A 12,013-nucleotide genomic window follows, 5' to 3' on the forward strand; every position below is an offset into this window, starting at 1 on the left:
TCTGTCACACAATACACTCGTAACACTGCGTTATGTTTGTGCATTTGTGGCTGTGTTCTAATTTGCAAGCCTACTGTCCTGACGATGGACCTATTACTGTTACAAAGTGCTGACACTGGAGACTCCTTCCAGAAACCTTAAACAACAGAAAATGTCACCATATCATTGATATGGTGCATCTGCTATTCAAATCCCTGTGTATGTCTTTACTCTCAGAAAGAGTAAAGACCGCAACCTCACCAAACACACACACACACACACAGAGTCTCATTCCATGGTTAACACACACACGCCCCGTCTGCAGAAATATTGTGTTCATTGCTATATCGCTGATTCAGCATTTTTATACACGTACGTCTGCTGACTGATAAGTGTGTTCAAATTCATTAGTAGGTCAAAGGTCAATAATTGCGTTATAGTAAACACCTTCCAACCAATCAGAATGGAGAATTTAACAACCACATGTAACTATTTTGCGTAAATTCTACAACACCATTATGTTACACAGTATGTAGTGAAAAGGAAGTCATTTGGAGAGAGAAAAAAAAGACTTGTGTGAAGATGAGTTGAAGATGGCGGATGTATATTTAAATCAGAGATATGCTCATTAATATTCAAATGAATGTGAGTACTAGCTAAACGTTTTAACTAATTAAACTGCTAATGGAATTTGTGCAAGGAATTTTGACATTTTGAATTTTGACCTCGTAACAAATAATGCGATAATAATGAATGTGTAGTATGTAATAAATCAGACAGGAGTGTGAAGTGTGATGTCATGCGTCAGCGGTCATTAGTCAGAGTCATGTGTGTCTCACTTTTCACCCAACTTGCACTTCTGCTTACAGTCCTGTAGAACAATGAACTTTGTATTTAGACCGCAACCTCACCGCACACACACACACACAGAGTCTCATTCCATGGTTAACACACACACCCCATCTGCAGAAGTATTGTGTTCACTGCTATATCGCTGATTCAGCATTTTTATACACGTTGTACGTCTGCTGACTGATAAGTCTGTTTCGCAAATTCATTAGTAGGTCAAAGGTCAATATTTGCTGCATCAGCATGTACCAGGTCACGGGGGAAGAGCACAAGTGATCAGATTGTTGAGAGAATAAGATTATTAACATTGAATTACATTGTTAATTCTGTGATGTCACATCATTTCTTCAGTTAATTGTTGGTGCCAGGCTGGTTTGAGTAGCTCAGAGATTTTCACACCATGACACTGTGGTGCGAAAAACAAAAAACATGTGTTTTGTTGATGAGAGAGGGTCAGAAGAGAACGGCCAGACTGCTTTGAGCTGGCAAGAAGGTTATAGTAACTCAAATAACCACTCTTTACATACATGGTGTGCTGAAAAGCATCTCATCACATCAAAACCTGAGGCAACAAACAGCAGAAGACCACATCAAGTTCCACCTTCCACTTCTGTACACCAAGAACAGGAATCAGCACAGTACTAGAGATATACTTAAATATACTGTATACTATATAGTGATATTCCTCTGTGTGTGTTTGCAGGGAATTCTGGGCCGTCAGACAGATACGAAACCCGATGATGTAACCTGGTGACATCACTACCCCCTCTACTCTGGCTCTGCACTGCTCCGAGTGTGTTTACACGTTAACGGAAAGATGGATGTCGGACTTTGCGTCGCCTCTGTATTTGGCGATGTGACATGGGATCTCCAATCTGAAACAGGAAGTGACATCGTTGTCAGATAAGACGAGCAAATTTACCTGAACTCTTTGCATTTCCGTCTCATCCATCTATATCTGTGGACATTTTATAAATTATTTTTGTTGCCTTAAAAATCATTTAATCCGTGTATCGTTTACGTTTGTACACCTCCTTACCTCAAGATATCAGCACTCTTTTTCTCCAACACTAACAAGACTTTTTAATTATTATTGTTTTTTTTTTTTTTAATCACGTGTATAACCCAGCAATGGAATTTTATTATTTATAATGCCAGACACTTATTTATTAGTGTTTACTACATCATTACTTAGCGCTTTTATTTCTTTTCGTTCATGTACACTGAGCGGGTGAGGCCCGGAGGACGGCATCTTTTTTATTTTATTTTTTTATGTAATTTCTCTCTGAACAGATGTCAGTATTTTTGCTTCAGGCAATAAGTAAGTGCAATCAGAGATCAGTCTACCTGCTGACGTTGAGCTTTTTAATCTAGACACACACACAAAAAAAAAAAAACTCGTCCACTGACTACAACTGCTGTCTGGGATTGCTTTTCTGTCCAAACGCTACAAAAAATGTGCATCTGAAACTCTAATGAGGAACATTTTTTGTGTGACTCGCACAAGATTTGTAACAACCTTACCACAGGCACTGACTCCTTATTTACTACATCTGCTGCTCCAGCCAGACTCGCTGTTAGTGAAGGCAGGTAAATTTCTGAAGTCATAGCAATTAGGGATTTAAAAGTTAAATCTCTACATTCTCACTGTTTTGTCTCCTGACTTATGCTTTAACAAAAGAAAACTGACAGCACGAGCTTCTGAAAAACTGTTTACTATATTTATACCTCCAAACTTTAATTTTTCCGTCCATGCGTTGGCTAACGAAAGTAAATTAACCTCTGAAGCACATTTTCTGCACGATCTTCCATCCAAGCGTTGGCGAACGTTAGTGCTGATGTTGGTTCTGTGATATAAAAACCTGCTGAATCCCTTGAAGAGCTTGAAAACCAAAGTGGATTCACAGAACAAGCTTGTGAAACGCAATATTTACGCAATTCTGTTTACTATACCTACGCCTGTGGCCATAAACTGTATATGTGAAGGCAGAATCAGAGAATGAAATTTTCTGCATGATAAAAAAGACTCTGTAGCTAATGTGAACCCTGAAACAAACAAACAAACAGGAAAAAAAGAGCTCGCTTCTGAGTCCCCGTGTTCGTGAAATCCTGGAAAGAAAAACAGGTTCATCAGAGACTGAGATTCTGAAAGGAGAAGCAAAAAGTTGAAATTTTACTCCAGATATAGCAGTTACAGCTATTTTCTGGAGTGCTCTGACGAAAATTGATAAAAGGAGCTTCTAAAGCCATTTTGCTTTAAGGTTATACAAAGGTTTCTTCACCCAAAATCCAAAAACTGGTTTTTCATTTCAGCTTGAAAACAAGGACGGTTTCAGAGAACGAACTTTTTCAAAGTCTACTTTGGATTTTCAGTTTCCTCTGCTCATATCAGCCAGTCAGCTCAAACGATTACAAAACGGTGTTTTCTCAAGATGGATTGCGCAGCACCACACTGTGCATGATAAAGTAATATTTGCCGACGAGAGACGGCTGTCAGAATGCGCTCTCCGAGTCCTCGCAGTCCGTCCCCGAACTCTTTCTTGACACAGGATGCTCTGCTGTACGGCCAGTTCACGGACTGGGGCATGGGCGGGAGCTCCGGGGGGAGCTCAGGAGGGAGCAGCAGCGGCGCAGACAGTGGCCTGAGCAGCCCTGCAGGCACCATTTCATCACCCTCAAGCCCTTCATCGTGCACTTACTCACTCACTCTGACCCTCACTCATATTCACGTGCAGAGGATTTGTCCCCGACCTGGGAAGGAAGCCCAAGTCCTGCTGCCTCTCTCTGAACTGGCGGGGTGTAACTGCCCCCGGGCACCTGCCCCGCCGCTATTGGTGCTCTATTGGTACCCAATGGGAAGGCGGCGCAGGGGTGTGGCTAAACGCAGGCAAGTGCGTTCTTACCTGGCTGAAACCAGAGCGGAGGCGGAGAAATGGAACACAGCTGTGCAGTGCCTGCTGAGAGGGATCGATGTCAGCGTATACACAGGTGTGTGTGTGTGTGTGTGTGTGTTTGGGCCTTGAATCACAAAGTGCTTCATAAAGCATGCTCATCGAGCATTTTGCCCGATTTTTGCACCTTTTCTAGAATTCAACAAAAGCTTGTTGCCCCGCCCACGTCGCCTGCTGCTATTGGTCAATCCATTCAGTGGGCGGGGGTTGGCAATGCAGTGGTGTCAGACACACATTTTACCGATGATCAGTGAAGCCAATATCAGCTACAACCTCATACAGACAGGTACACCTGTTTTGTTTTTTTTTTTTGTTTGTTTTTTTAATATTTAAATGATTATATGACTTTCTTATGTGTTTTATGTAAGTATAAAATCTCATTGTTTTATGTAAGTATAAAATCTCATTGTTTTATGTAAGTATAGAATTTCACTATTTAAATTATTTATTATTTTCTCACATTTTTAATAGAATTTTTTTTTTAATTTGATTAATTTTATAATTGTAATATCTTACATTTTATTTATTTGTTTTTTATTTTATATATATATATATATATATATATATATAAGAAGTTTCCATAATAAATTATGGAAATAAATTATTTTTTATTAATGCATTATTACGTTGGTCGTGATATTATTTTTCATTTTTATTTCGTATTTGTGTTGTGTTGCACATTAGAACGGCAGAATCATGCCCGTGAGCTGATCAGAGAGATTTCTCTGCATGAGTGGGACGGCATCGTCATCGTCTCTGGAGATGGACTGCTGCATGAGGTCTTGTTCACGCATCTACACTTGTTAATGGTTTTTAAATGAAACCTGTGACATCACTGATGTGTGTTTTGTCTTTTGCTCTGTATAGGTTATTAATGGCCTCATGGACAGGCCAGACTGGGAACAAGCAATTAAAACTCCAGTGGGAATTTTACCATGTGGCTCTGGCAACGCGCTCGCTGGCTCCGTTAACCACTATGCAGGGTAAAACACTAACCTGACCTTACCTCTACCTGTAATAACTGACCTGTCCTTACCTTTGCCTCTGTCCTTACCTTTGCCTCACCTGGCCGTACCTCTACCTAAAGTAATCTACCTGGCATTAACATTATCTGTGCTAACTCAGCTGGCCTTGCCACTGCCTGTAGGACACTACCCAGCCTTAACTTTATCTCAAGTAACTCAGCTGGTCTTACCTCTACCTGTAGTACCCGATCTAGCCTTAACCTTACCTCTACCTGTAGTACCCGACCTAGCCTTAACTTTACCTCTACGTGTACTACCCGATCTCCTTAACCTTACCTCCACCTGTGTCAACCTAACTGTCCTTACCTTTACCCCTAGTATCTCACCCGCCCCAAACCTGGAAAAACTCATCTGACCTTACCTAATCCCATTATGTGGTTTCACTTGTACCTCATTTGATATCAACTCACTAACACACCTGATATTTTATGCGCCTATACTAACTCACCTGATATTATATGCTCCTTTACTAACTCACCTGATATTATATGCACCTATACTAACTCACCTGATATTATATGCGCCTTTACTAACTCACCTAATATTATATGTACCTATACTACCTCAACTCATGTTATGTGTACTTTTACTAACTCCCTTGATATTGTGTATCTATACTACTCATCTGATATTATCTGTACTGACTCATCTGATATTATTTGCTCCTGTAATAGCTCGCCTATTATGTGTACCTGTACTAGCTCACCTGATATTACCAGTACTAGCTCAACTATTATGTGTATTTGTACTAGCTCACATGATATTACCTGCACTAGCTCAACTATTATGTGTACCTGTACTAGCTCACCTGTTGTTACCAGTACTTGTACTGACTCCCCTGATGTTATCTGTAAGTCAGCTGGCCTCAGTTACACTCTCTTGGTCTCTCTCTCTCAGATATGACATGTGCCTTCGCGAACCCCTTCTCATCAACTGCTGCTTCCTGCTTTGCCGGGGTGGAGTCCGACCCATGGACCTGGTGTCCGTGACGACTAGCTCGTCATCCAATCAGAATGGACGACCTTCATCACCCAAGAGATTATTCTCTTTCCTGTCTGTAGCCTGGGGCTTTGTTTCAGACGTGGACATTGAGAGTGAGCGTTACAGAGGGCTTGGTTCTGCTCGCTTCACGCTAGGCACACTGGTGCGTTTAGCATCTCTGCGCTCCTATAAGGGTCGCTTGTCCTATTTGCCCCCCGGAGGGGCAAATTCAACCCCGGAAGTGCCGTTGCAGACTCCACATCGACCCCTTTCCCGCAGCATCACTGAAGGACTTGAAGGATACTGTAGAATGCCAATCCATCGCACCTGCTCTGATATGGGCCTCAGCGAACAGAGGAGCCTCCAAAAGGGGGATAGAGAGAGGGAGAGGGAAGAGAGAGACAGGGAGAGGCAGAGGAGAAGAGGGAGAGCGAGAGGGGGAGGAGTGGTGAGGGCGAGCAGTCTTGCTGAGGATCGAGAGAGAGAGATGGAGGCGGAGGAGAGGATGGAGGGAACATCTGGGTCTAGTGCAGAGTCAAATGGAAGACTGGAGTCTAACGAGGAGGAGGAAGAAGATGACAGTACAAGAAATATAACAGAAGAGGGATATGATGTAGATGAAGGAGAAGAGGTGGAGGAGAGGATGGAGGGCACATCTGGGTCTAGTATGGAGTCAAGCGAAAGACAGGAGTCTGAGAGGAATGAGAAAATTTCTGCAAATGAAGGAGAGGAAGAGAGATGGAATGGCATGGATGGAGCAAGGGATTTGAGAGAAGAATATAGTGCAGATGAAGGAAGAGAGGAGGAAGTGGAGGCATATTCAAACCCAGACCAACGGAAGGTGCTTCGTAAAAACTCCGCCCCATCCAGCCAGATTGCTACTGCCTTCTTTAGCCGGCCAATCGGAGCAGATTCCGAACAAGAAGTAGAAACGCCAGCATATGAGAGGGTAGATGAAGACCTGAACGGGACTTTTTTCCATCATGGTGCGTTTCCAGCGGACCCTACACGAGAGCGAGCGCTGACCATTTCCTCACCGTTTCGTCGTTCACGGTTTTCCCTCTCTAAACCCAAAACCTCAGTGGACCAGAACAAGAACCAGAAACCGAGTGTGTCTAAGCCCCGCCCTCTTTCCCTCCTCCAGCAGTCCAATTCTAACTCCTTACCACCCAAATTCCCTTCGCTTTCTTTGTCTCTTTCCCCAACCCCTCCTTCATCACCATCCAATATAGGCCCACATACCTGCCTGCCAAGCTCAACCTCCTCATCCTCCTTCCCCTTTGAACTGGTCCAACCTGCTGGGCTTCTTAAGCCCCGCCCCCCCGTTACCTCCCCTGTAGATCCACCCCCTCAAGACAACCTCTTGCCCCCCCTTGATCAGCCGCTGCCTACTCGAGATTGGGTGACTATTGAAGGCGACTTTGTTCTAGTACTTGCTATCTACCAGTCCCATTTGGGCGCTGATTTGTTAGCAGCTCCGCATGCACAATTTGATGATGGACTCATTCACCTGACATTTGTGAGGGCCGGGATCTCCCGGGCAACGCTTCTCCGCCTGTTCCTGGCGATGGAAAGAGGCACCCATCTTTCTCTAACGTCACCTTATGTGAGCCATGTTTCCGCTCGAGCGTTTCGGCTGCAGCCCCTTTCGCCACGGGGGACGCTAACTGTGGATGGAGAACTTGTGCCCTATGGACCCCTGCAGGCACAGGTACAGAGTGACTAATCACTACATCTTTCATTCCAAATACATTAATATACACTGTATGGCCAAAAGTATGTGGACACGTGGAAAGCCTTCCAAGAGGAGTGGAGGCTGTTATAGCAGCAAAGTGGGGACCAGCTTTGGAATGGGATGGTCAACAAGCACCTTTGGGTGTGATGGTCAGGTGTCCACATACTTTTGTGCACGTCCCATTATGTCTTCTAATTATCCACAACACATCTGTCACCCACAGACATGGGTTGTGTCCTGAATCTCATACTGCTAAATAGTGCATTGTCAAAATAGCACAGCAACTATGGTACCTTCTATTTCGACCACTACCTGAGGCTGCCTCCCAAACCACATACTAATGCAACAAAACTGGACATCCATCCCACTGGTGGGGTACTATTTTGACACTGTAATGTTGAAGTAATGTTGGACATCCCCCAAACCCAGCAGATGAAAAAGAATTTGTGGTGTTATTAGTTATTAATTTCGATTCTTGTGAACTTTTCTTTCAGATCCATCCATCCATGGCTCGCGTCATTGTGGGAGACTCAGGAGTGAAGATCACTAGATTCTGACCTGAAACGTGGGCGGATTATTTTACACACTCTGCATTGCATAATAACTATGCTGTCCCCTTTTGAGAGAGAGATAGCGAGAGAGCGACAGAGACACTGAGGAATAAATATAGCCAGCAGCTGCAATAAAAGCAATAGCTTTTAATGGGATTTATTTAAAAGGGACTACTGGATCACCAGTGAGTTTAATAAGGAGATGATAACTGGACACTAAGCTACATGTGGAAACAATAACAACTGGTAAAAATAGATGAAAAAGAATGAGGGAATTTCTTTACAAGTGAGCTTGAGCACTTCAGTTTCCAGTTTTCTGTTTGAGTAGATGATGAAGTTTTCCTGCCTTATTACACACAAAGAGATGGAGATGCCTAACTTTTTAGGCACATCCCAGGCTGCAGACACCACATCCTGCTTTCCCCCTCTCTTTTCTCTTGATTATTCCCTTTTTTCCTTGCAAATTTTTTTTGATGGCCACAACATCAATTGGCCAAGTTCCTCACTTTCCCCAAGTTCTGCTTCCTCTGCAATCAGTATGGGGGCTTGTTCCAATTTGCCAAACTTCACCACCTCTTTAAACTTCACCCACTTTCTCTTTTCCTGATTCCTCTTCCTCATCATCTACTTCATACAATTTAATGCCACTGCCCAGACTGCCAAAACTCACATTCCTTATTTCCCAGCTGCTCCTAGCTTCTCCAAATTAGGGCCATGCACCAGTCAGCCAAGCTTTGCGATCTCATTGTCCCTTTTAAGCCCTGTCTCCTTGTTTTACCCCATCTTTCCTCCCTGCCCCATTTGGGGCTGCATCCCAATCTACCAAGTGCCTCCTCCATTTTTTCGTTGCAGAAGGTATGCCGCAGCTCCACTTCCTTTCTCTGCCTTTCCTTGATGCCTGTCTTCTTGCTGCCAAATTTTGGACCAGGTCCTAACCTACCAAGCCCCTCCTGCACTACACCTTTTACCTTGCAGAATTAGTTGGCCCTTTTAAGCTCTGCCACAGCCACACCCTATTTAGGGATGGGTAATCACCAATCCCATTTGGCAGCAATTTGTATGCCACACAGAATCCTTCAACTGACATTTGCAAGGGCAGAAATGTTCCAGTTGGTAATCTTCCAACTTCTCCACGTGATACTTTAAGATCGCAACCTTAGTTAAGATCCGTCTAAGCCTTTTAGTAATTTTCATTAACAAGGACCATAGATAAATGTGCATAATAAATGACATCTTAGGTAGCCTATGATCAAGCATAGTCTGGGGTTTTAGGTGAGTGTAGCTCACTAACAGGCATGTGCCAATAATCAGTCGTACGGTCTATCACGATATATTGTAAAATGCACCCTGTTAGCAAGGACACTTGGCTCTTATATAGGGCACTACATTATTTAATCATTATTTAATTTAATAGGGAGCTATAAAGTGTATGTAATTCAACAGGCAGCATAATGACAGCGGTCTTATAAAGGCCCTTATTTTGGACAAATTTGAAAGTGTCCTTATCAGACAAGGCAATCTTATAATTTTGCTCACTAGACGAATAAAACATCTGAAAAAAATTGTTGCTTTTAGCAATATTTTTAAATACTATATCATGATAATATCGTAACCTTTGATAATCAGCACATGCCTAGTTGTTATAGGATACAGCCATTTAATGGTGTTTATTCTGATATAATTATCTTTAATAGTGCATTTGCCTGATTGTTTAAGCAAAAGCATGCAATGCTGATGTTCGTGTGAGGTAATGCAAGTTGCACAATTGCTAAATTTTAATTTAATTTTTTTTAAACAAATTTGAAATCTACCCAAGCATTCAAAATTGTGCTAATTGTGAAACATTTAGTCACTCATTTAATTTATTCATTTTATTAATGCATTTTGCAAAGATTTATGCTTATGAGAAAATGTTTAAATAGTTTTAAAAAGCCCTTAATAAGAGGAAAATGCTTACATAGTTTTAAAGCTAAAATACAGCTAAAAAGATAGACTTAATAAAAAAATAAACACTAAACACTTTCCCAAAAATGAACCATTTCAATTTAAACCAACAAGTTAAATTTAAGACGTTAAATGACTTTTTATTACTCTATTTTTCAATATCTGACAAAAGAAAGGGACATTTTGAGCAAAAAAAAATATTAAATTGTTTAAATTTTGTCAACATCTAATGTAGACAGCTTATGAATTCCTACCACACGGATTAAAGGAATACTTAAATGAAAAGAAAATGTACACAATGTTCCTCTTGTCTCAAATTTCGTCAGTCAGCCATTTTTGGTGTCTTTAGGGTTTAGGTTTGCGTTGGAGCTACGAGGCCAGGGTAGCTAATAAGTAGCTGATGGACAATCATCTCATTCGTCAACACATGCCTGGATTTATATCTACTTGTTTCAAACAATATTAACAAGCTACGTAATCTAATTTCTATGGAAAAGATTGTGTAAAATATTAAGCCCTGCCTCCCAAAGTTTGTAGGTGAAATTGTAGCAGAAATCTGGACAATAAATTTCTGTTTTGAACAAAAATTGTAGACCTCAGGCAAGATTTAGCTACATAATGTCCAATTCTTGTTAGCTACATTTTCCTCATAGCTTCAGTGTTAAACTAAAGACGCAAACTTGTCTTGGCTGATTGCATTTGGGGTGAGCGGGAAAGTTGTATATTTCAGGTGTGTTTGGGGTGCTAAATCTTGGACTCCTGGAATCCTGGACTTGTTGTTAGCGCTAGGCTGTGTTTCATTTCATTCGGTGGACCATTGCTTTAGAGCAGCTTAAGACACTTCAGTAGTAATTGAACTGCTGCTTGGTTTCATGATGCCAGTTATGATGTCTTGTTAATAGATGCTTGTATTAAAATTGTAATTATCACTAATAGCCAATGTTAAATAAAAAAAAATATATATATATATATGATGTACAGTTCATAGTTCTGTATAAAAATGTCTTGTTTATCTTCAAGATTAAATTTAACTACGAAATGTGTGGTGCTTGAGTTGCAGCTTTGTTTTCAGAGCTTGTGGCTGCGTTCCAAATGCTAGGATGGTGTCATATCAATGACACATCGCTAAAAAAAAAAGAGAGAGAGAGAGAGAGAAAACATTTTAACCATTGTGGTTTGCTAGACAATGAGCTAATTAGTAGATAGATACTAGATATACGTAACCATGCTAACTTATTACACATCAATCACCTGCAGGGCATTATGGGTAGCATATGAAAACTTGAAAGTAATACTAACATTGTTTCTAGTTGATATGTTTCTCAGAATATCAGGCATACATGAGTTCTAGCATTTGGGACAGAGAGTTGATGTCAAAATGCTTACACTATGGTGGCCCACAAGAGCCAAAACTCAAATCTTCTATTTTTACATCTCACAGTGTTGACTCAGGAATGCTGCTGCTTTCCGGCCCAGCGCCAAAACAAAAGCGGTGGAAGTTTGGGGGAAAAAAGGTGGTACTTTTTTTGCCTTCTGTAGGAATGCAGGGTAATTATCAGCCAGGGGAAGTGACATTAACATGGCCGTGATTCAGCAGACTTCCTGTAGGATAGCTGTACTAATGCTACTAGTTATCACACTCTTTACGGAGTTGTAAATACGGAAGCCCACGTCCCAGTCTCACTTCCTGTCCTCCATCTGCCATCTCATGGCAACATGCACTGGTAGACAATAAGGAGCAAGTGGAACATGGAAAACAATCAACAAATCATTGTGAAATAGTACAGTGATTTTTAAATTAATAAAATGAATTAAACTAATTCTCATTAAATTAATCTATTTAATTAGGTTAATTTTAACTAATCTAATTATAATATATGATATATTGCATGCTATAGGTCTATGTGGTGGTGTTGCTGTTTGGTAATCTGCCACTCACACACGTCGTAAACAGTCCTGTTTCTGTTATCTTCTCTTCTCTACGCCTTTCCTCCTCAC

At 41.3% G+C, this 12,013-nt stretch overlaps 1 protein-coding gene across 2 annotated transcripts; it reads left to right on the plus strand.

The window, feature by feature from the left end:
- The first annotated feature begins 1,535 nt into the window (after nt 1–1,535).
- On the plus strand, nt 1,536–10,974 carry sphk2 (sphingosine kinase 2). Of its 2 annotated transcripts, none has more exons than XM_026926579.3 (6): nt 1,536–3,816; nt 3,916–4,065; nt 4,464–4,558; nt 4,647–4,762; nt 5,702–7,496; nt 8,015–10,974. In XM_026926579.3, the coding sequence occupies exons 1-6, from the start codon at nt 3,327–3,329 to the stop codon at nt 8,075–8,077; spliced, it is 2,709 nt and encodes a 902-aa protein (XP_026782380.3). In that variant the 5' UTR covers nt 1,536–3,326; the 3' UTR covers nt 8,078–10,974. The 2 variants fall into 2 exon arrangements, with proteins under 2 accessions (XP_026782380.3, XP_053082967.1); XM_053226992.1 differs by lacking the exon at nt 8,015–10,974 and adding an exon at nt 7,744–7,998.
- Nucleotides 10,975–12,013: the final 1,039 nt, after the last annotated feature.

Source organism: Pangasianodon hypophthalmus, chromosome 1 (assembly GCF_027358585.1).
Source record: "Pangasianodon hypophthalmus isolate fPanHyp1 chromosome 1, fPanHyp1.pri, whole genome shotgun sequence".
NCBI lineage: Eukaryota > Metazoa > Chordata > Actinopteri > Siluriformes > Pangasiidae > Pangasianodon > Pangasianodon hypophthalmus.

What these genes read in the sequence shown, in the direction of transcription:
- sphk2 (XM_026926579.3), top strand. Translation starts at nt 3,327, where the DNA reads ATGCGCTCTCCGAGTCCTCGCAGTCCGTCCCCGAACTCTTTCTTGACA. An exon ending in CTACAACCTCATACAGACAG is followed by an intron (nt 4,066 to 4,463) that starts GTACACCTGTTT and finishes GTTGCACATTAG; the next exon opens with AACGGCAGAATCATGCCCGT. An exon ending in GAGATGGACTGCTGCATGAG is followed by an intron (nt 4,559 to 4,646) that starts GTCTTGTTCACG and finishes TGCTCTGTATAG; the next exon opens with GTTATTAATGGCCTCATGGA.